General features: G+C 34.8%; 1 protein-coding gene across 1 annotated transcript; it reads right to left on the bottom strand.

The window, feature by feature from the left end:
• Window positions 1-14947: 14947 nt before the first annotated feature.
• On the bottom strand, window positions 14948-23266 carry LOC141723427 (growth-regulating factor 2-like). The gene is made up of 5 exons (XM_074525229.1): window positions 22771-23266; window positions 21993-22217; window positions 21160-21511; window positions 17457-20682; window positions 14948-15693 (listed from the first exon to the last, which is right to left on the bottom strand). Exons 1-4 carry the CDS (start codon window positions 22949-22951, stop codon window positions 19905-19907), a joined length of 1536 nt encoding a protein of 511 aa, XP_074381330.1. The 5' UTR covers window positions 22952-23266; the 3' UTR covers window positions 14948-15693; window positions 17457-19904.
• Window positions 23267-23814: the final 548 nt, after the last annotated feature.

Below are 23814 nucleotides of genomic sequence, written 5' to 3'. Positions count from 1 at the left end.
TGTTATACGTGACCTGTTGTTTGACTATCGGTCTATATATTCGGTGTTTACTTCGTTATTGCATAGATTTCAATCCGTTAATCGGATTTGGGTAAAACGAAGGGTAGATAGAAGTGTGTGTTGAATAGAACTCTATGAGTTGATGATTGATAGATACTTATGATATGTGAGCAGAAAAGGCAAGACGTAGGAAAGGAAAATATAGTTGAAGAGTAAGACGGTTGTGATTGGAAGTCAGTGCAGAGTAGTAAGCTAATACCAGGCAAGTGTTCTGAACTTTCTCGAGACATTGTAATTCTTGATAGTCTTGTTGACATTGCAAGTGCTTTGAAGCACGGAAACCTAAACCCTGATTTCAGTTATTGTTCTTGAGCCATGAACCATATTCTTTCTAAGCCATTGATTATTGTAAACCCAAACTCGAACCTCAAGTATACGATACTATTCCATAAATACATGCAAACAAAATCCCAAACACTGAACTGAATTACTTGTACATTCAACCATTGTATCCTATGCTTTGAGAGCCCAAATCTTTGAAACCCTGAAATATTGATTCTTTTTATCAATTCTTTCATTACCCAGCGTTCAAGCTTTTAAACTACTTATTTGATCCTTACAAAGATTGAAAACCTTTCATTGTTAAACACTCATTATTGTTAATGATTTTGGTTATTGTTTATTATTGCATATTCTGTTATTATGTTAGAATTGGATTGTTTTTATAAAATTGTGGACCAGATTTGGTCAGACCATATAATGGTCAAGTTAGGCCAATGTGTGCCTTGGATCCAGTAGTTAGAGCAATGCTGTGTGCCTTGCTCGGGGTTAGTGCGTGACTGATCAGCAGCCTAACCTTGGCTTTTAAATTAAAAGTATAATATCCAATTCTAAATCATAATCCAATGTTCACTTGATATCATAATCATAGTCACCTGATGATGATTATTCTCAGTTTTGTCATTTTGACTTGCTGAGCTAGTTAGCTCATTTGTGCGATGTTGTTTATATTCTTTCCAGTTAAAAAGGAACCAGTTGGTAGCGAGGATCCCCAGTCCAGCGCGAGAGCTAGGGGTTCAGGTTGAGGAAGCTGAGCTAGTAGGCTTCTTTTGGGATAATTTAAGTTTGTAAAAGTTTGTATTAATGTTTGATACTCAGTGTGAGTTTGAAATAGTGGGATTTGAACGGTTTTAATATTTAGTGTGTTTGGCTTGTGTGCATACTTTAACCTGTTGCGGTCCGTGGTAGTTGATAAGTAGGGTCACTGCATATATTATTATTATCTTTATTATTGTTATAAGCAGGTTATAATTAAGATGTGTGTGTGGACCCCAAACTTCTGACCCGGGTTTGGAGGGCGCCACAGGTTTGGTATCAGAGCTACAGGTTATAAGTCACTGACACAAGCCTAGCATAACGGGAATGGGTAGAGGGTTAAGATTAGAAGTAAGGCATAGGATGAGAGAACGTTGAGAGGTTGAGTGCTTCGGTATATCAGGTATTAGTATAGTTTCGTTATGGAACGAGATTCTTATATTGCGATATGATTTCAGATAGCAGAGATGACCGATTCTTTTATTCCGTATCAGCTGATCACTCAGAGCCTTCAGTTGGAGCACCAGCATCATCCACGTCCTGTGATTCCACCAGCATTGGCTATTCTACCTCCACCGGTGTTGCAGCCCGTGCCACTGCAGGCTATTCCACCTCCAGGCATGAGGCCACCTGTCAGAGGACCCCCACCAGCTGATTCAGATTCCACTGGGCATTCAGTAGCGAGTGCCCCATTCCATTCTACATTGCCCCCAGTTCCTTATTACCGGTATGAGGCTCTTCTATTGGAGCGTGATTCCTTGTTGGCTCAGATTAGAGAGTTACAGCATATCATCAGGACTACAGATGTTAATCGTGGTGTGAGGGAGCTTCGAGAGGAGATTCATGTGACCCGGAGGGTTCTTGAGGCTAGGTTACATGGAGCTACACTACCTGGCAGGGGCCCTGATGGACTGCTGGGCTGGGCTACTGAGGTGATGGAGGACTTTGAGAGGCTAGCAGGACCAGAGTTTCCTTGGAGCTGAGTTAGAGATTTTGAGATGAAGATGCTGAGTAGTGTTGTATGGTTATGTAGTATGGATAGTGTGTGTGTGTATCAGAAGACTTTTGAGTTGTATTTATAGACTAGCGATGCTGACTAGTGAGTAGGTTGTTGTACCCTTTTGCTTTGACTTTCGAAGCGTCTTTACGCTTGTACTACCCTAAAACTTTTGATCTATATATCAGTACCTTTTTCCTTTCCATCACTGTCATTTATTTTATTGCACCTGTTTTACCTTACCTTATTTATTGCACCAGTTATACCCTGTGATACCATGTACCCTGTTTTCTCTAACTGTTTATATTCTGTAAAGAAGCATGCAATTTACTTAATTACAACTGTTTTCAAAAAGAGATATTCTTGTTTTCCAAAACTTTTCTTTTATGCAAATATTTGATTCAAAAGCTAAATAAATTGATTGATTCTTTACAGAAAAATGCCTCCCAAAAGAAATACCGCACCAACACCCAGAATGAAGAAACTAACAACAACAACAATAACAATCAAAATGATATAAACCAGAATGTGAACCCAGGACCCATGGACCCAGCAATAGCCCAATTCTTCAAATCTTGGCCCAACAAACAGTTCACCTGGCACAACAACAGCAGAGACAGACCAATCCCCAGGTAACTTTCAAAACTTTTCAGGCAATAAACCCACCATAATTCAAGGGTTCCTTAGAGCCAATTGAAGCAAATGTTTGGTTAAAGGAAATAGAAAAGGCATTTGCCTTAGTGAAAGTGAAAAGGAACAGAAGGTTGAGTTTGCAAGTTACTATCTGAAGAATGAGGCCACCTATTGGTGGGAAATGGTGAAGACATTGGAAGGCACAGATGTTATTAGTTGGGAAAGGTTCAAGGAATTGTTTTTAGAAAAGTATTTTCCTCAGTTTGTTCAGGATCAAATGGAGCTGAAGTTTTTAGAGTTAAAGCAAGGGAATATGTCGGTAACAGATTATGAAGGGAAGTTTGAGGAATTGTCAAGGTATGTGCCGTCGTATGTTGATACTGATAGAAAGAAAGCTAAGAGATTCCAGCAAGGCTTGAAGCCATGGATCAGGGGGAAAGTAGCTATTTTTGAATTGGATACCTACGCCGGGGTTGTACAGAAAGCTATGATCGCAGAGACAGAGAGTGAGATGCTCCAGAAAGATAAGGAAAGCAAGAAAAGGAAAGTTGAGGGAAGTGAGGGTCAGTCACAAACAGGGAAGTTTCCAAATTTTAAGAAGGGCAAGTTTCAGCCAGGGAGAAATTTTAATTTCAGGAGACAAAATGCAGGAGACGGAGGCCAGAGCAATCGTCCAGCTAATGTGAATCTGCCGAATCAGTTGAGTTAACTTTTCCAGATTGTCAAGTATGTGGAAAGAAGCATGGAGGAGTTTGTAACAAGTTGAATGTGGTATGTTTTAAATGCAACCAGAAAGGGCACTATTCAAGGGAATGCCGAAATCAGCCAGCAAATAAGGATCAGCCTATCCGGAATCCAGCAGTGAAGGTTCCAGTCATTGGATTTACATGCTTTAAATGTGGGAAGCCAGGACATATGGCCAGGGATTGTAAGACACCAGCCCAGTCAGTAATGCATTGAGGATTATTGGATCTACCCCAACAGTGAATGAGACTTCAAGGGCTAGAGTTTTTGACATGTCGATGAAGGATGCGATCCAGGATACGGATGTCGTGGCAGGTACGCTTAATGTGAATTCTTTATGTGCCAAAGTGTTAATAGACTCGGGAGCAACTCGATCGTTTGTTTCACAAGATTTTATTAGTAAATTAAACTGTCCAGTTGAGTGCTTAAATGAAATAATGACTGTGGAATTAGCAAATCAAGAACGTGTAACTGTAAACCAAGTTTGTGGAAATTGTGAGATTGAGATTTCTGGTAGTAAGTTTTGTGTAGATTTGATACCATTTAAGTTAGGAGAATTTGATGTGATATTAGGGATGGATTGGTTATCTAAGCATGATGCTCAGATAGATTGTCGAAATAAGAAAGTAATGGTGAAAACGCTAGACGAAAGAATAGTAACGTTCAAAGGACAGAAGCAGGTAAAGAAGTTCTTAACGATGATTCAAGCCAAGAAGTTACTACGGCAAGGATGCGAGCATTTCGTAGCATACGTGATTGACAAAAGTCGGAGCCCCGATATTATTTGTCAAGAAGAAAGATGGAAGCATGAGACTGTGCATTGACTATAGGGAACTCAACAAGCTGACAATCAAGAACAAGTATCCGTTACCCAGAATCGATGATCTGTTTGACCAATTGAAGGGAGCCAAGTACTTCTCCAAAATTGATTTAAGATCGGGATATCATCAACTAAAGATCAAGCCAGAAGATATACCAAAGACAGCTTTCAGAACAAGGTATGGACATTACGAGTTTTTAGTGATGTCTTTTGGATTGACCAACGCCCCAGCAGCGTTTATGGACCTGATGAACAGAATTTTCAAGGAATATTTGGACAAGTTCGTTATAGTATTTATAGACGATATTTTGATCTATTCAAAGACGGAGGAGGATCATGCGGAACATTTAAGGACAACTTTGGAGATTTTAAGGAAAAAGAAGTTATATGCTAAATTGTCGAAGTGTGAGTTTTGGCTACAAGAAGTTCAGTTCTTAGGACACATAGTCAGTAACGAAGGGATCAAAGTGGACCCAGCAAAGATCGAGGCAATTACGAATTGGGAAAGACCGAGAACACCCACTGAGGTAAGAAGTTTCTTGGGATTGGCAGGATATTATCGACGATTCGTTCAGAATTTCTCAAGGATTGCCACACCATTAACAAAGCTTACACGAAAGAATGAAAAGTTTATATGGAATGACAAGTGCGAAGAAAGTTTTCAGGAATTGAAGCGGAGATTAATCACAACACCTGTTTTGTCACTTCCAGACAATCAAGGGAATTTCGTAATTTATAGCGATGCTTCCTACAAAGGATTAGTGTGTTCTTATGCAGCACGACAAGGTGATTGCGTATGCGTCAAGGCAATTGAAACCACACGAACAAAAGTATCCTACTCATGACTTGGAGCTAGCTATAGTTTTTGCTTTGAAGATTTGGAGACATTATTTGTATGGAGAAAAGTGTGAGATTTTCACGGATCACAAAAGTTTGAAATATATATTTACCCAGAAGGAACTTAATATGAGGCAAAGGAGATGGTTAGAATTGATCAAGGATTATGATTGCTCGATTAATTATCATCCCGGTAAGGCGAATGTGGTGGCAGACGCATTAAGTCGGAAGGAAAAGTTAAATGAATTATCAGTACCTGAAGATATATATAAGGAATTTCAGAAATTGGAATTGGAAATTAGAGTTTGCGAGCCTGAGAAAGCGAAAGTGTACAGTATGACTTTCCAGCCGGAGTTGTTGGAGAAAATAAAGAAATGTCAGAAAGATGTAATGGATCAAGATATAAATCGTTTGATAGGTGAAGAATTATGCACGCAGAAGGATGATCAAGGCATTTTGAGATTTCATCTAGAATCTGGATTCCACCAGTGACGGAGTTAAAGAATGAAATTTTACAAGAAGCACATAGTTCAAGATATTCCATCCTCCAGGGAGTACCAAAATGTACAGAGATTTAAAGAAGAATTATTGGTGGCCAGATATGAAGAGGGAAATTGCGGAATGGGTTAGCAAATATTATACCTGTCGAGAGTTAAAGCAGGAGCATCAAGATACCAAGCGGATTGCTACAAGCCATTGGAGATTCCAGAGTGGAAGTGGGAACATATTACCATGGATTTTCATAGTTGGATTACACGAGCAAGAGCTAATCATGATGCCATTTGGGTTATAGTGATAGACTTACCAAGTCAGCTCATTTTCTGCCTATAAATGAAAGATTTTCGCTCGACAAGTTGGTCCATATGTACCTAAAAGAAATTGTAGTTCGACATGGAGTTCCAGTGTCTATCGTATCTGATCGAGATCCAAGGTTTAATTCAAAATTCTGGAAGAGTTTTCAAGAATGTTTGGGAACAAGACTGAATATGAGTACAGCTTATCACCCCCAAACGGATGGCCAAAGTGAAAGAACGATCCAGACAATCGAGGATATATTACGTGTGTGTGCTATTGATTTCAAAGGAAGTTGGGACGAACATTTACCCCTGGTAGAGTTTGCTTACAACAACAGTTATCATGCCAGCATTGGAATGCCACCTTATGAAGCCCTTTATGGACGCAAATGTAGATCTCCATTATATTGGAACGAAGTAGGAGAACGCAAAATACTCGGACCTGAATTGGTGCAACAGACAAAGGAAGTTGTTGAAATTATCCAGAAGAGATTAATAGCCGCACAAAATCGTCAGAGGAGATATGCAGACCAGTCAAGGAAAGACATGGAATTTGAAGAAGGGAGCTTGGTGTTATTAAAAGTATCACCGTGGAAAGGACTAACGAGGTTTGGGAAGAAAGGGAAGCTAAGCCCAAGATATGTCGGACCTTTTGAGATCCTAAAGAGCGTTGGCAAAAGTCGCTTACGAATTGGCGTTACCATCCGCACATGGGGCACATTCACAATGTTTTTCATGTATCGATGCTCAAGAAATATAATCCAGACTCCAGGCATGTAATCGAATATGAGCCAATAGAGTTTCAGGCAGATTTATCATATGTAGAGAATCCAATAGAGATTTTAGAGGAAAAAAGAGAAAGTATTGAGGAATAAAGTGATAAAGTTAGTAAGAGTATTGTGGAGAAACCCAAAGGTTGAAGAGTCAACCTGGGAGTTAGAAAGTGATATGAGAGAAAAGTATCCTCATTTGTTTTCTTAGGAGATTCTGAGGACATAATCCTTTAAGGGGGGAAGGATGTAATATCCGGGATATATCGTGTAATTATTTTCGATATTAAATATATTATTTGTGGTTCAGTATCTATTTTGTGAGTTAATTGTTAAGTGATATATGTACTTGAATATTCAAAATAATATTAATTGAGTATTTTAATTTTTATATGTCCAAATAAAATATAGATAATTGTCATATCTTCCTAATTATTTTTATGTTGATTTATAGATTTGTAAGAATCATATGAAATTTTTAAAATCTTTTTCCGGGTAATTAAAATTTATTTTATAAAACGGGAAACCAACCGACGTCAACCGTTGTTACATTTTGGAACCCGAAACTCTTCCGAGAACTCCTTCCTAACCTAATTGTAATATTCCGAGCATTTTCCATGTTTCGACTTTTTCGATCCGGCGTACGGTTTGTCCTGCGCGGGTCCCGGTACAACATTTTCGATACAATATTCGTTTCGGTATATTAATAAAACCCGTATTTTCGATAAACGGGAGCTTTTTATTAAACTATCCCAATTATCACTTCGTAGTACGTGTAACTGGTGCTGAGACCAAGACCGCAGTACAAGCTGTACTGATTTGGATAATTATCCCGAAAACCGATACCGTTTGGATCAGTTTTTATAAATAAACGTACCATTTTATATCCGGAATGATCCAACGGGATACTAATTTTCCGTAATTATAAATAGCCTTTTACCGTATTTTATTTCGTATAAAAATCAATTGCAGACAGATAATTATATAATTTTACAGAGAAAAATCTTATATTCATAAACTGTTCTAAGAATCAAACAGCAAAACGAAGGCGTTACCGATCTCTGTTTTTAAGCTCGAGTAACCAAAACGAAGGATTTGAGGTGTTCTATCAGATTCTGAGCTTTGTTTCACTGCAGAATCAAAGGTTTAATTTCTAAAAATTTATTTATTTTCGAATTTATTTTATTAAAAATATGAATTTTTGTTCGGATGATTGTTTGTATGATTTGATGATTGCATGTTGTAGAGCTTGTTTTCCTGATGATTTCATATGTCATACGTCTGATTTGGAGTTCAATAACATGTTCAAATTTGAGTTTGATTTTCGAATTTTAAAATTAGGGTTTATAACCCGTATGAATGTTCTTAATTGAAATTTGGGGGGTTTCTTATTCTGTGATAGATTGATGTTGTGTTATAGTGAGTTGTGATCTCTGTGAAATTAGCAATCCAGTCGTATAAGTTTCATGAACCAACGAGGTCTGTAGAGAAGGGAGTTGTGTTTTGAAGTTTTCCGATGTTCGCCGGAAACTGGAAAACTTCACGGCCAAATTCCGGCCAACTCAGGGATTGTTAGGATGAATTGATTGCATGGTTGTGTTCCTGATGTTGTGTAGATGTGATCTGGAGGTGTTGGTGGGGTGAGGACGCCGGGAACGTGTTCTCCGGCGAACCCGACTGTTTTCCGGCGAAGAGCTGGAAAATTACAGTTTGGTACCCCAACTTTTGAAAACGATGCAATTAGGTCCCTGAGGTTTGCAGACTTTGCAAATTTAGGATTCCTGTTTATAAAATGTTTAAAAATCATATTTCTTATTTATTTTTATTATAAAAATTCGTTTTTAATTTCTGAAAATTCTAAAAATTATTATTTTAATTCTGAAAATTATTTTAATTCACAAATAAATCTAAATTAATTAGTTAATTAATTTCAGTTAGTTTCTAATTGATTAATTGGTCAATTAATTCGAAAATTAATTGATTAATTGATTTAATTAATTATTAATTGATTTTTATTAATTATTTAATTAGATTTAATTATTAACAATGATTTAAAAATTCTGAAAAATAGTTTTGAGCTTTAAATATATTCTAAATTATTTTCAAGGCTCGATAATTATTCTAAAATTTGTTTCGGAGCCAGAATTGGCCAACCGAACCCTGTTTATTAACCCGAAATTGATCCAACGACCCGTTTTAATTCCGAAAATGTTTTAAAAATTATTTTAAATACCCGAAAGCACATTATGACCCGAGACTTCTTTATAAATGATATGTCATTGATTACGTGATGTATTATATGTTATACGTGACCTGTTGTTTGACTATCGGTCTATATATTCGGTGTTTACTTCGTTATTGCATAGATTTCAATCCGTTAATCGGATTTGGGTAAAACGAAGGGTAGATAGAAGTGTGTGTTCAATAGAACTCTATGAGTTGATGATTGATAGATACTTATGATATGTGAGCAGAAAAGGCAAGACGTAGGAAAGGAAAACAGATAGTTGAAGAGTAAGACGGTTATGATTGGAAGTCAGTGCAGAGTAGTAAGCTAATACCAGGCAAGTGTTCTGAACTTTCTCGAGACATTGTAATTCTTGATAGTCTTGTCGACATTGCAAGTGCTTTGAGGCACAGAAACCTAAACCCTGATTTCATTTATTGTTCTTGAGCCATGAACCATATTCTTTCTAAGCCATTGATTATTGTAAAACCAAACTCGAACCTCAAGTATACGATACTATTCCATAAATACATGCAAACAAAATCCCAAACACTGAACTGAATTACTTGTACATTCAACCATTGTATCCTATGCTTTGAGAGCCCAAATCTTTGAAACCCTGAAATATTGATTCTTTTGTTATCCAATTCTTTCATTACCCAGCGTTCAAGCTTTTAAACTACTTATTGATCCTTACAAAGATTGAAAACCTTTCATTGTTAAACACTCATTGTTGTTAATGATTTTGGTTATTGTTTATTATTGCATATTCTGTTATTATGTTAGAATTGAATTGTTTTTATAAAATTGTGGACCAGATTCGTGGTCAGACCATATAATGGTCAAGTTAGGCCAATGTGTGCCTTGGATCCAGTAGTTAGAGCAATGTTGTGTGCCTTGCTCGGGGTTAGTGCGTGACTGATCAGCAGCCTAACCTTGGCTTTTAAATTAAAAGTATAATATCCAATTCTAAATCATAATCCAATGTTCACTTGATATCATAATCATAGTCACCTGATGATCATTATTCTCAGTTTTGTCATTTTAACTTGCTGAGCTAGTTAGCTCATTTGTGCGATGTTGTTTATATTCTTTCCAGTTAAAAAGGAACCAGTTGGTAGCGAGGATCCCCAGTCCAGCGCGAGAGCTAGGGGTTCAGGTTGAGGAAGCTGAGCTAGTAGGCTTCTTTTGGGATAATTTAAGTTTGTAAAAGTTTGTATTAATGTTTGATACTCAGTGTGAGTTTGAAATAGTTGGGATTTGAACGGTTTGTAATTATTAGTGTGTTTGGCTTGTGTGCATACTTTAACCTGTTGCGGTCCGTGGTAGTTGATAAGTAGGGTCACTGCATATATTATTATTATCTTTATTATTGTTATAAGCAGGTTATAATTAAGATGTGTGTGTGGACCCCAAACTTCTGACCCGGGTTTGGAGGGCGCCACAGCGTGGCTTATGACGGGCCGAAAGGAGATGAAGACATAGCAATAGCTCTCCGCCGTATTCAAATGGCGCTTGAGCGCAAGAAAAGAAAGGAAGATGAGGCGAAGGCGAAGGCGGAAAAGTTGAAGAGGAATAAGGACGACAATAAGGGTGATAAAAGTGGTTCTTCCAACATCGTTAAAACTTGATCATTCTCGTCGAAATAAAATGTTTAAGTTATTATGTATTTTGTTTAAGAAAATATTTGAATGTACTCCTTTTCTATTTTAATGAAATAAATTATTTAATATTTATCTTTCTTGTATTGTCGAATTTAATTTATCAATTTTTAATTTATAATAAGCAAATATAATGTTAAAAATTTAAAATGTGAAAAACTAAAAAAATGAATTTTTATCGAATTTTCTTTGCCTATAAAAATATAAATAACTTAGCCTCTAAAATGTTAAAAATTTCTTGGTAACAAACTATATAAAAATTTCTTGTTATGTTATCATGCACATATTAAAAATGTGAAAAACTAAAAAATGAAATTTTATTGAATTTTCTTTGCCTATAAAAATTATAAAATAACTTAGAATAACTCGGCCACCTACCACATTGTGTCATTGCGGCCCCGTCAATGAAACAATGCGGCAGGTGGCTCTTCAACCACCCGCCCACGTGTTTTAAATATGTTGTGGCTGTGATTTACACCTCCCGCATTGACACATTGCGGGAAGGGGGATTTTTTTATTATTTTGTTCTTATTTATTTAAAATGGAAAAATTGTATAATTTTTTTTTAATTCAGTATAACTTCATTATACAGTACAAATGTGTTATTATACATAAATTGGAAATATTTAAAATTTAAATTAAAATAATTTATGTAGAATTCACTCAAAAAGTTCAAGACAAACAAGTATGATTGTTTATTGATCGAAAGGTGTCGTCTTCAAACAAGTATGATTGTTTATTGATCGAAAGGTGTCGTCTTCGGAAGACGACACCTTTCGATCAATAAACAATAATAACATTGAACATTTCAGTTATCATCTGTGTTTTTTTATTTTTTTCATTAAAACTAATATTTTAATTATTTTTCCGATTATATATCTAATTATATTTTAAATTCTTAACTCATTATACAATTGATAATATAAATGGGAAGTAGTAATAAAATTAGTAAATATAGAAACAAGTTGTTGTTCAAATTAGTTATATACTTTTTAACTCCGTTATTATCGGAAACAAATTAAATCATTAAAATATAATTTTTTGTTATTTAAGAAATTAAATAACTGCTTCATTGTTTCATTGCGATGTTGCAATGAAATAATGCGGGGGTATTGTTGCATTGAAACAATGCGGCAACATCTGCAGCAATGTTTCATTGCAGCTTTTGCAATGAAACGTTGTCTGCAATGAAATATTGCGACAATATGTGCCGCTATGTTTCAATGCTGAAGGTGGTTACTACAACCACCCGAGGTTGTGGACCAAAACCCTATAAAAAAGTCAAATCTCAATTTTATATGTGAACATATATAAGCAAGTAATTTACAATATATATTTACATATTAAAAATTTGGAAGTAACTTTTGGGTTCTAACATTTTTTTTTCTTAAAAATTTCAATAGAGTTTTTTATATCTTTAAACAGGTACAAATTTTTAATGGTATGAATCCATTAAATTATTTGATAGTTAACATGTATTATCATAAAATTCATGATTAAAAATGTATCAGAACTATATATTAGGTTTTTTTTAAATAATACTCAATTTCAAAAATAAAATTACAAAAATAATGTTACGTTTAAAAATTGCAAAATTACTTTTTAATTTGTAAAAATATTATTTTGAATTATTTTACAAAAATATGGTTTTGTGCAACCTCGACACGTTTCTGCAATTTCATTTAACCTCAAATTAATTCAAAAAACTCGATATAACTAGTTGTATATCTGGTTAATTTTGTTCAGAATATAATAAAATCGCAATAAAAAATATAAAAAATTAGTATTTTTGATAATTTATTTAAATAATTAATATTATTACATAATTGTAATAAATCCGATCAATTTATGATTAATTATTTTACCCAATTTCCGGATATTCAATTAAATCATTTAATAGATTAGATTTTGCTAAAAATGGTTCCAACTTCCAACCACATTAATGATTTAACAAAGAAGTATATGGCTCTTATTATAAGTTCAAATAATCTAATTAATTTTCTTACATAAAATTATGATATTAAAATAAATTGTATTGATCCACGAAGCATGTAGTTATTTAACAATTTAATCTGTAAAAATATTGCTTTACTGACTAGAATATTTAGTTTATGTTTGATCATTCTTATATTACATGAATTTATTTTTTTAATAATTTCCCAGTAAATATTTATAAATGTAAGAATAATTATGATTTATGATGGGCAAAAAACAAAAGTCACTATAAAATCAACTATTTTCGCTTCCTTTCAAAGAGCATTACATTTTATTCGATTCGATGAACTAGTGAAAAATAAATTTATTAACTCATCAATGCTCATTTTATCAATTTAAAATAGAACTTATGATTTGTTCTTTTTTCTGAAGAAATATTGTATTCTCCTTTTTTTCATTTTACTCAAAAAGCTAAAATGTTATTTCTTTTCTTTCTTCTTTCATTCTTTATTGGGTATACATCATTATCTTATATATTAAAATATTTCTAGTCTCATCAACAAATGGAGCACTTACATTATAAAAAAGAAAAAAGAAAAAATTACTTATTTTTCTTTTTCTCCTAATCTTTTCAAATGTGGGCTTCTCAAATTTGAGGTTTCTTTTTCTTTTCTTTCATAAAAATGATCAAGGAACATGCCCAAAAAATCAATTTTTTACATTTCTTTTCTTTCTAAAAACAAGTTTCTAGTTTCCACGTGACAATAAAATATCTTTTTTTTTAATTCCACAAAAGATGGATACATTGGGAAGACCTATGAGAATGTCTACTATGCAATGTTGAGGCCTACCTTCATTTCTTCATCTGTAAGTTTCAAAGATCTAATACTTGGAAATTTCAGATCAGGTTACGGAAAATAAAGGGAACTTGGTCAAAATGAAAAGCATGTCTGAAATAATGGGGGGAGAAAAGGGAAAATAAAGAAATGGACATTAGCCATCATCCATGTGGACCGTTCGAGATTATCTTAATTTGACTTACAATGTGTGACTTGCTATGATTACCTTTTTCCGTTTAATTAACAAATAATATTAGCTAAACAAACATGTGCATAATTTTATTAAGAACGAAAGTGAAAATCACTTCTCAGGGTACAAAAATTGGATAAAAGTTTTGCAGTATAAACTTTAAAAACAGCAGCGTTAAGTTACCTACTATTTTAAATGAACCTAATGCAAGGCACTCAAATTGAGCCAGCTGCCAGCATCCTGTTCTTCTTGACAGTTTTTTCAACTAAATATTGACATTATTCTGAATTATATCAGATGCTTTTGTAAAAGAAAGAAATGAAAAAGTAATACTCCGACAGGTATCTACCTTACAAGATTGCAGCCGATGTCTTACCTACCATATGTAATTGTGGTGGCCGAAAAAGGATGAGATTCCTAGGATTCTCAATTATAAGTGGCAGAAATATTCTGTAAAACATTGTATTAAACTGTAAGCAGACAGATGCAGGTGCTATGAACTAAGAAAACCGCAATACAGTATTGCCATAACATCTTAACTTTATGTTCCATTTGGTCTGGAAGAATATAATGCAACGAAGAACATAATGCAGCAAAATGAAAAGTTGTTAGATGCAGAGAATGGAGGAAGGAGGAAAGAATGGGCACAGAAAGAAGTGATGTGGAATTTCAACAAAGATCTGCCAAGAACACAAGTAAAATGTAGAATGTAACATTCACTTTTGACTTGAAGAATTTGAACTATAATTTAGATAAATGAAAATAAACAATTGCCTATTAATCCAACCAAACACATTCATGTCTTAGGTATTTCTATCCCACATATATATTTAGATAATCTAAACTTCATCTTCAAACTAAACAATCTGTGTACCAAACAACATCAAACATTGCCAACATAAACTTCATTTTCACTCTGAACAATTTGTGTACCAAACAAACAACATCAAACATCTCCCAATACAATTCACTCATAAGCAATCTACTGAATCTACTGATGACACGCATCAATAAACAGAAGATTAACTTAGCTTTCCATCGACAGCAACCTACTGATGCAAAGTACTGAAGTGGTTAAAGAATAATCTTTTATGGCTAGCCACATATTTAAAGGCATCTTCTTGTGGCTTATAGACTAATGAGTTCCAAGGAAGCCTCTAAAACACTATCCGTCTTGTCTCCTTTTCATTCAAAATTTAACTTCCACAGAATGTTCCTCCTTTTAATATAATTAAGATAATTAAAAAATCATCCATTTACAGCTGGCAATTTGGTTTCGTTCAGTATATGCATCATCTCTGTGCTGCGTTCCTCTGGCCGACACAATGACATGCATACACAGTATAATACATAATTTTTTGGTGATAAGTAAAACTAGACCTGATCAGATCAAGGCGACGAACAATTACAATTACAGCTCTAATTTCTGAATAAGGGGAAAATTACAATAATAGATCTGTTTGAATAAGGGGAACAACCCCTTCTTGCAGGGATAAATATTCTGTAATACCTACATAAGGACCCCTTTGTTAATGGGGGATTTACAATTCCAGCAGTATCCAAGACCACGGTATAAGCGCAAAAGGAGAAAGAACATACTAAAATTCCCAAGTCCCGCATTCTCTCGCATTAGATAAATTTAAACTTCTTTGCCACATCAATTGCATTATAATCTGGCCCTAATTTAATAAATGCCTTCTTGGTACCACTGAAAGTGGTTAATGTATTAACTTTTGTGGTCCTAATTTTGCAAATCATCTCAAAAGCATCCTTTATATTTGCTTTATCTGAACGTACGTCCACCAGAAACACCAATGTATTGTTTTCTATCATGTTTTTCATCGCAGATTCAGTAACAAGGGGATACATGAGTACCTGATACTGATCAAGCGAGTTCTTCAAAGGAGCAACAATAAAAGGAATTGCGGACTTTCTTCTATTTGTTGTCTTTGGCTTGGCATTCATGTTTGATGCTCCAATCTCCTTTGGATCCCTTTTCATGACAGCTGCACCGCATTTCACCAATCTAGCAGCTTCCAAAGACTCTGTCGCTCGTCCTATGGTGCTTATGGAAGTTTCTGCTACATCCCTACTAATATATTGAGTTCTTGCTGGAAAGGAGATATTATGTTTCTTCTGGGGTTTAAGATCCTTAATTTCCAAAAAAACAAAATTATAATAATATTAAAAAAAATACAAAATTTATATTGAAGTTATACTTGCAAATTGAAGAAAATAATTATTAAGGGAAAGAAATCGGCTTGTATCCGTAAGTAAGAAGTTTTTCATGTATTCTGATTTCAAGTTGGCAGTAAATATCATCTCATGTATTTTCTCACAGGTTTTTTTATACACAAGGTTTATGCCACAATGATGGATAAGAGAGTTCAAACGTAACCACCATACTGGGATAACAAACTAAAGATGGATAAAAGAGTGCAGAAGTAACCACCATACTGGGGGAACAAACTTGAACATGTTTACCGCTGCATTTAAACCTAACACGTGTGCTTGAAATCAGATTATAAATCTATGTGTGTTCCAGGGGAAAAATTTGCATAACACTGAAGTTTTAATTAACTCCTACACAAGGAACCTTGACATATGAGAAGACGAAATGCACATATGATCATCCCTATGAGAAATCATATATACATGACTATACCTAGAAGGCTGGAACTGCCTAGAAGTCTAGAACATGCCTGGACTCAATGTAAACTCTGAATAAAGTTAACAGGTCAATTAGAAAAAAGAAAAAGAAAAGGTTAACAGGTCACTGAAATAAAGCAACGGAGAAATTCCAAATGAAAGAGTGTATATTCAGTGCTTATTGCCAAGTTACCGGATTTCCTAAAACTTCCAGAAGGCTTATCTTTAAACGTGGCCCGTGGGTAATATTGCACCAAACTTCTTGTTTTTCTATTCCACTGCACGGAAATATTATAATTCCATTAAAAGATTTATGCTTCCCTTATGCTTCATTTGGATGAAGAGAAAGAGGGAAGGAATGAAACGGAAAAGTTGTGAGCAAATTTCTAGGGAAAAGAAATGATATAAGAGAGAAGAGTGAACAAAAACGAGGGAGTGCAAGTTTTTTGTGATAGGGTTTGTAAGTAATAAGAGTAGGAAGTGGAAGGTTTGAGCTCTAGTTTAGATTGATTTGAAATAAATGAAACGGAGAAAAAAAATGAAAATTACAAACACTTATGTGCAAAATAGTACAAATTGTATCCCCCTCCCTTCCAACTTGTTTCACTCTAACCAAAAACAATATTCATTTATAGACAAACTAATTTCATTATTGTTAATTATTTTTATCAAATTATTTATTTTTTAGAGGCGATTTGGGAATGAGAATTCGAATGTATGACCTGCTCATGGGAAGGAATACACATTTGCCGCTATGCCACTAGGCCATCCCTTAAACCTCACTGGTATATTTATTTGTTGCCATTGAGTTAAGGAATTATCAATTTCACCTTAGCCCGGTCGCATTAACATTATAACAAAAGGCACAAAAAAGTTAGAAGGCACACCTATCTAGTCATGTAACAAAAAATTGATTTTCCAGGAAAAGTCCCACTCCAGCATAATATAACACCAGAATATAGTAGTATCAGACAAGTAGACACCGAATAAGAAATGTAGCCTTCCAGCTGGTAAAGCAGAATATACAATCAAATCATCCAACCCTGGTATAAACATAACTTCTAGGCATTTTCATGTCCAAAATAACTTCTTGTTCTCTCATCAATTTTTTCATCAATAAATACATTTATTTCTTTTTCCCTATGTTATGAAATGAAGACATATCCATATAACCAAAAATGATTGAAATACAAGGACTTAAAAATTAATAACATTTCAATATAAACATGAAAAGCATGTAAAAAAAAGAGGGAAATTAATCTCACCGAATTCAAGTGATCGGAAGTTAAAGCCGCCGCAGAGATTCTTGGGACTGTGATCGGTAATGAAATATGACACTTGCCCATGTTAAGATAGCTGCTCATGTTCCGACAATAAACTAAATTAAAGCCGTTTAACAACCCATAATCTAGTTTAACAGAAATCATGATCTTCTTTCAAGTGTACCTATTGTTTTAGTGATTACAATAGGTGTAAGAACAGAACAGTTGTTTCGGGTTTATGTTGGTCCCTGTACATTTATTTAATTACAATTACTTTTTTGTTTGTTCATATAAAAATAGATGGGCCTGGTAAGAAATGAAAAACTCTAATCTGTATTATATTATCACAGAAAAAGGCCCAAATGGCCCAAAAAACTCAGAATTATGATCTCCGGAAGTTTCGTACTGTTTTTGTCATTTTTCACTGTTTTTTTACCTGAATGTCAATTTTCATTTTGGGTGTAGTAATAATGCAACAAGTAAAACGTTGTTAGTACAAGACACTAAGACAGCTATGAGCAGACAGTGACAAGCTGCTGCGAAGATGTATTATTATTTGAGCATTATGTTGCTGATTCTGATTATTTCAGTTCTTTTGGGTAGCTAATGCTTGTCCACTTGCCCTCAAACTGAATCGCCTCAACCCATATTCATTATCTTCGATAATGTTGTTCAATTGAGCTGTCACCAGTGTCGTTGTTCGACCCCTCAAATGTGCGTGAGTTTGCTTAGCAAAAAGTATGTCGTTGTTCGACCCCTCGGATGTGCGTGAGTTTGCTTAGCAAAAAATATGCCGTTGTTGGCGGAATTACACAGATTTAATGCTTTTGCTTCTGTGCATTGACATGACTGCAATTCAAGAAGAAATGTGTATACGAGTGCTGACTCAGGCAACTCTATTATCCGCCACAATTATTGAGCCCCCCAGTTTTAGCTACGACAGCAAACTGGTAGGCTGATTTAATGCCCCTATCATATGTTGCTTTCCGTGATGTAGTCTCTTCGTATATCATTATTAATGTCATGTCCAATTTCATGTGTACAAAAGTCCCACGTTCACTCCAAAATCTACTGTTTACTTTCTTTTACGCTAACTCATTTCCTTTTACCCACTGGATTTCGTTAAGTTCATGATATTTGTTCTTCTTCACCTGCTACTCTCAAGTCTGAACCAATATTATAGTAGAACAACTCAATAGGCCCCGAGTAGTAGTAGCGTATTGCGTCATTTCTTGTGTATACACATGCATGCATGATGCATCATTAAAGTGTTAAGAAACCGACCGCTCTGATACCATGTTAATGTTAAAGAATCAATCACTCTAAAACTTCAAACCGTTGGAAAAAGACTCTTTCTACGGTAAGAATCAAACACTTGATATTTCTTAGAAAAATCAAGATCTTGATTACTGCACCAACCTTTTGTTGATGATGTAACCGAGTTTTACTCAATAGTCGGACATTGAAAACGGATACTTGAAAAATCGGACCAGTATTCGGATGTCAGCAACACAACTGAGTAGTGATCTTCAATTTTTAAAAAACTCGAAATGTAAGTAAAACATAAAATTTATTAAACTAAATTTCCAATAATGTGTCATTGACTCCTTGGTTAATGTTAGATGTGATGAATATAGCTAAATGAAAATAATGCAGTACCCCAAATTGGTTGCAAGATAGTTCCAAAATACACAACCACCGAACAGGTTATCAAGCTTGTACTCGGGGGGCATTGCTGATTGGTCCACCGGTGTCGACAGATAAAAATATATGGGAAACTAATAATGTAGTTTGTCGTCCTCAATCATATTCATACCAATCTTGTGAAGATATTTACTTGGCACACAGCTGGGTTCCAAACATTCTGATTCCAGTCATTATTGTACTTTCTACACTAGTGCTATTTCACTCACGCAGACACGCTCCCTTTAAAAGTTCAACTCAGACCCCTCATTTCTACTCCAACAAAGTTCAATCATCAGTTTTCATTCCAGATATCATGATTGAGGGTTATAAAATCAGAGTTCCCTATGCTAGATTGCTATAGTATTCCTTGACATGCAAACTTGACCATCCCGTCAAACACGAATTCGAGTTGCACAACGAAAAGACTATTTACGCAACTTAATTGGTAATGGTGTACATTACAGTCCCCGTAACATATAAACATATTTTGAACATAACATGGCGAAGAGACTCAAATTTATTTGAATAAAGTTGAACTCAAGAAAGCAATATACAATGTTAAATTACACTTGGCAATAGTTTCTAAAGATACATAACTCTGTAAACCCAGTTTAGCCGAGGAGAAATGAAAAAAACAAGGAAATAAAGAAAGGCCGGAATTATCAGGACAAAACCAAGCAATGTAACCAAAGAAACATATTACAGAGACATGAAAGTTGATTTATTTTTTTTCCCATAAAAAAAGTGATGGGCTGAAGCAGGCATTTATGAAGATGGAATGGAACAAGGAATGTCATCGGGGAGGCTACTGCCACCAATCTTATTTCCAGCTCGTGGACTGCTTCCTGCACTGCTGTTTGAGACGGAGACAAATGTTGTCTTTTGTAAGACCCCTGTTGGGGATGATCCCAACTGAGAGTGACCATCCCACACTTCACTATTCCTGAGATTGTGCATCAACGAGCTCCTGCTGCTGTCTTCAACTGAGTTAGAGGTGCTATTAAGGGCTTCTCCTAGAGGACCTCCCATTGAATTTTCCCAGGTAAGTGGATTCCAGCTTGTTTGCTTCTCAGACGGGTCATTTCTAAAAGCTAAATTCATATTGACAGTGTCAAGTTCGCTAGGTATGCTTAAAGGCATGAGGGAGAATTTCTCACGTGGAGAATTTGAGCACGAAGAGAAGGTAGAGGAATTCTTAGGAATTGACATTGAGAGCTGAGTCCAGTCTGATTTAAATTCATCAGGACAACCGATAGTGAGATGATCAGACCGATTCTTAGGCCAGTCATCCATGAAACGGTGCAATGGTAGTTGGTTTTGTGTTTCTTGTTCATTGAAATTCAGAAATACATCATGATTTCTAGGATCATTATAGGAACACTTATCTGAAGAATAGAGCAGGGAGGTTGATGAGACAAGGCCAAACTCTTGGAGAGAAGAGCCTTCTGCGCGGACATGCTGTTGTCCGAGGGATGGTAGAGAATCCTTCGACTTCAAGTCCATGGTGGGAGATAATATGGACTGACTTTGCATGCCTTGAACTCTGTCACGTGATATAATCTACTTTCAGATTTATAAGCAAGACATTTATGTATCCAAAATGAAAACATTCGACATGAAGTGGGAAAGGAGGAAAAGGCAAATAAAGAGAGTTGGGACCAGAAATATATATGTGAAAATAATGGAAAATACTTATGTTTCCTACAGTAAGGCCAAAAAAATTGAAACAGAACCAATAATGAAAGCCTCATAGAGAAGGAATCTCAAAGTTTAATACTCAAGACTGGTCACTTTCACCAAAAACAAAAGAAAGAAAGATAATATTAAGGGGTCTACCGCAACATTCAAGATTTAAAATTGGGGTCTACTCATAGCAAAAAGAAGAGTGCAAAAATTTTACACACTGTCATCCTAATGCTAGAATTTTTCAAATAAAAAGAAATTAACAATAGATTATGAGAACAAGCAGGGTGGGTAACTATATACACAGGTAAAGTGAACTAATCAATTAGATAATTACCTGCTAAGAACAACGTTAGAATAAGGATTTGCAGTAGCGGACTGCAAACTCTTGGTTTGGTGTTGCATAATACTCAAGCTTTTTGAAGTGCCACTGCCGGGCATTACGGTTTCTGATGAGGATGCGACTGCCACTTCTGTTATATTAGTGGTTCCAGAAACAGCTTGGCCTTTTCGGCTTTCCACAGGCTTTCTTGAACGATGGCGGCCTCTATTTATATGCCGTTCACAGTATTTCTGATCTGGAACAGCTTCTCTAGCACACCGCCATTTCTTTCCATCTGTTCGACGACATCTACCAGGCTCAGGATCATTGCTTCCAGATAAACCTAGGTGGAAAGTGCCCCATCCAACTGCATGTCCAGAATTTGTAAAAGAGAAACAAACATAAAGTACGAATTAGCAAAAATAATTACTTCCTTTTGATGGAAATCTTGGATATATATGAATAAATCTGTTATAAACTAATTACTGATTTCCAATTCATTTCTAGATTAAATTGATTTCCTAATGTCTTGAACGTTGGGAACCTGAGATAATCTATCTATTTATATATGCTTGCAATCTCATAACTATTTCAGATAAATTTAGTAGATAAGAAAAAAGATCCGAGGCTTGGTAGGTGAACTAAATCTATTTAACATACACAAGTTCTAAAAGTGCACAGTAGAGATACCAGAAGCAAAATAAGACCACATAAATGCTCCATTGTTTAAGCATTAAATGACATATTAGAGCTTCATTAGCACATTAGAAACTACATACACTTTTCAGTCACCAAAGTGCCCTTATACTAGGAACTAGTAAGAAATAATATTAACATATCGTGCTTACATGATTTAGGGGCATATGATCCAGCAAGAGACCCAGCATATAGAAATGGGTTCAGAGATTTTCGAATTTGAAATAGCAAATGCGACGGAACTGGCACGTTTGCTACGATGTACTTGTATATTAAAGCCTGAAGTTCAAGATCCAGCCACTGGGATGGGGTAAATGGCTCTCTGCACCTAGTAAAAGGACCATCCATTCCACCAGGGGACCCTCCACAACCATACCCTGGAAAAAAATAGTATACAAGTTAAAGATCAATTTCCAAAAGATAAGAAAGAAACAAGAAAAGTAAAATCCAAAAACCAAAATGTCAAGCAAGGCATATGATACTCTTCATATACATCCCCTCATATCCCACATCATGTGTTACAATTGTTTCAGTAGTTTGAGCCATGATCCAGGCTTATTTTCCATTCGAAATAGACACCAATTTTCAATATGGAATCATGATTTGACAACAATAAAAATCCAGTAACTTATAAGAACAATAAGTATAGTGAAGGAGCAACTGAAAGCTATAAGCCTATGACATCAAAAAGTCCAACTTTTTGACACAATAATCAGAAAACACAAAACAAACACAACAGTAGAATCTTGAAGCACCAACATATCACAAATCAAAAGTCCCCATCCTAGTACTAGTCATATAAACAACATATCACCTTCTCTATTCAAACAATGTCTACTATGGTCAAATCTGAACTTAAAAAAAGATCCAATCTTTACAATAAACAAGAACACAAACATATCAACATAACAAACAAACTATGTAAAATACCTTGTCTTGAAAAATCTTGATAATTTGCAGCTGGGATTGGGTTAGTGAAAGAGATGCTAAATGAAGGTGGGCCATTATCATTAGCAAGCAAAGAATGAGTAGATCTCTGTAACACAGATCGAGAAGATGAAGCATTACCATCTTCATTATAACCATTGAAGCTCATCAGCCCAAGATCCATTATATATGTACACACAACAAGTAGTTATAAACAGCATCAGTTAATGTGCAACATGCTTACAAGTTACAACGGTGATTTATATTTATGTTCTTTGTAGTGAAAGTATTTGTGTTTTTATTTAAAGTACAGAAACAAAAGAGGGGAGTTGAAGTTGAGAGAAGTTGAAGATGGCTTATAAAGCGTCGAGTTCTGTGCAAGAAAATATTAAAATTGTGTCCGGTTTTTTTAGTATAATTGTAGAGAGAGAAGAAGAGGTGTGCGTGTGTGAGAGATGGACTTGGAGGGAGGAGACCAGAAACTAATCTAATGTCTCCCTCCTGCGCACCCATAGTACGTTCTTTTACATTTTTTAAGTTCTCATATCTTTATTTTTATCGATTAATTTGACTAACTTTTTATTAAAACTAAAAATTACTTTTTTATTAATTTAAAAAACTGAAAATTATATTTTAAAATAGATAAAATGTACTTTCCAATAATATAATTTTTTTATTTTATTTAATTATAAAATATTAATGAACTTGAGTCAAAATTTGATCAATTTGACTAGTTAGTCAAAAAGTTAAATGTGATTTCGACGTGATTTAATTTTTTTTTTTAAATTTCTAATTTTCATCATAAAAAGGTTTCCGGTGGAGAACATTTTAATCGGAGAACACCTGAAATACTCATTTTTTATATTTTTTATATATATTGGGTAGCACTCCAAACCACCATTATATAGAGTTCGATAGAGAATCATTATTAAAAATATATTAAATATATAATGTATTTCATTGTTCATTATATATAGTTACAAATTTTAATTTTCAAGTTAAAAAATGAAGTTACATAATTTTTTATTTAAAAAAGCAATGAACTTT

The sequence above is a fragment of the Apium graveolens genome, chromosome 5 (assembly GCF_009905375.1).
Source record: "Apium graveolens cultivar Ventura chromosome 5, ASM990537v1, whole genome shotgun sequence".
NCBI classification, from domain to species: Eukaryota; Viridiplantae; Streptophyta; class Magnoliopsida; order Apiales; family Apiaceae; genus Apium; species Apium graveolens.
The sequence above is the reverse complement of the archived record's forward strand: the minus strand, read 5'-3'. Positions and strand labels throughout refer to the sequence as shown.

Excerpts from the sequence above, each read along its gene's own strand:
- LOC141723427 (XM_074525229.1), bottom strand. The coding sequence starts at position 22,951 with ATGGATCTTGGGCTGATGAGCTTCAATGGTTATAATGAAGATGGTAAT. Across the intron at positions 22,218-22,770 it reads TCAAGATTTTTCAAGACAAG|GGTATGGTTGTGGAGGGTCC; the intron begins GTATTTTACATA and ends ATTTTTTTCCAG. Across the intron at positions 21,512-21,992 it reads ATCATATGCCCCTAAATCAT|TTGGATGGGGCACTTTCCAC; the intron begins GTAAGCACGATA and ends CTGGACATGCAG.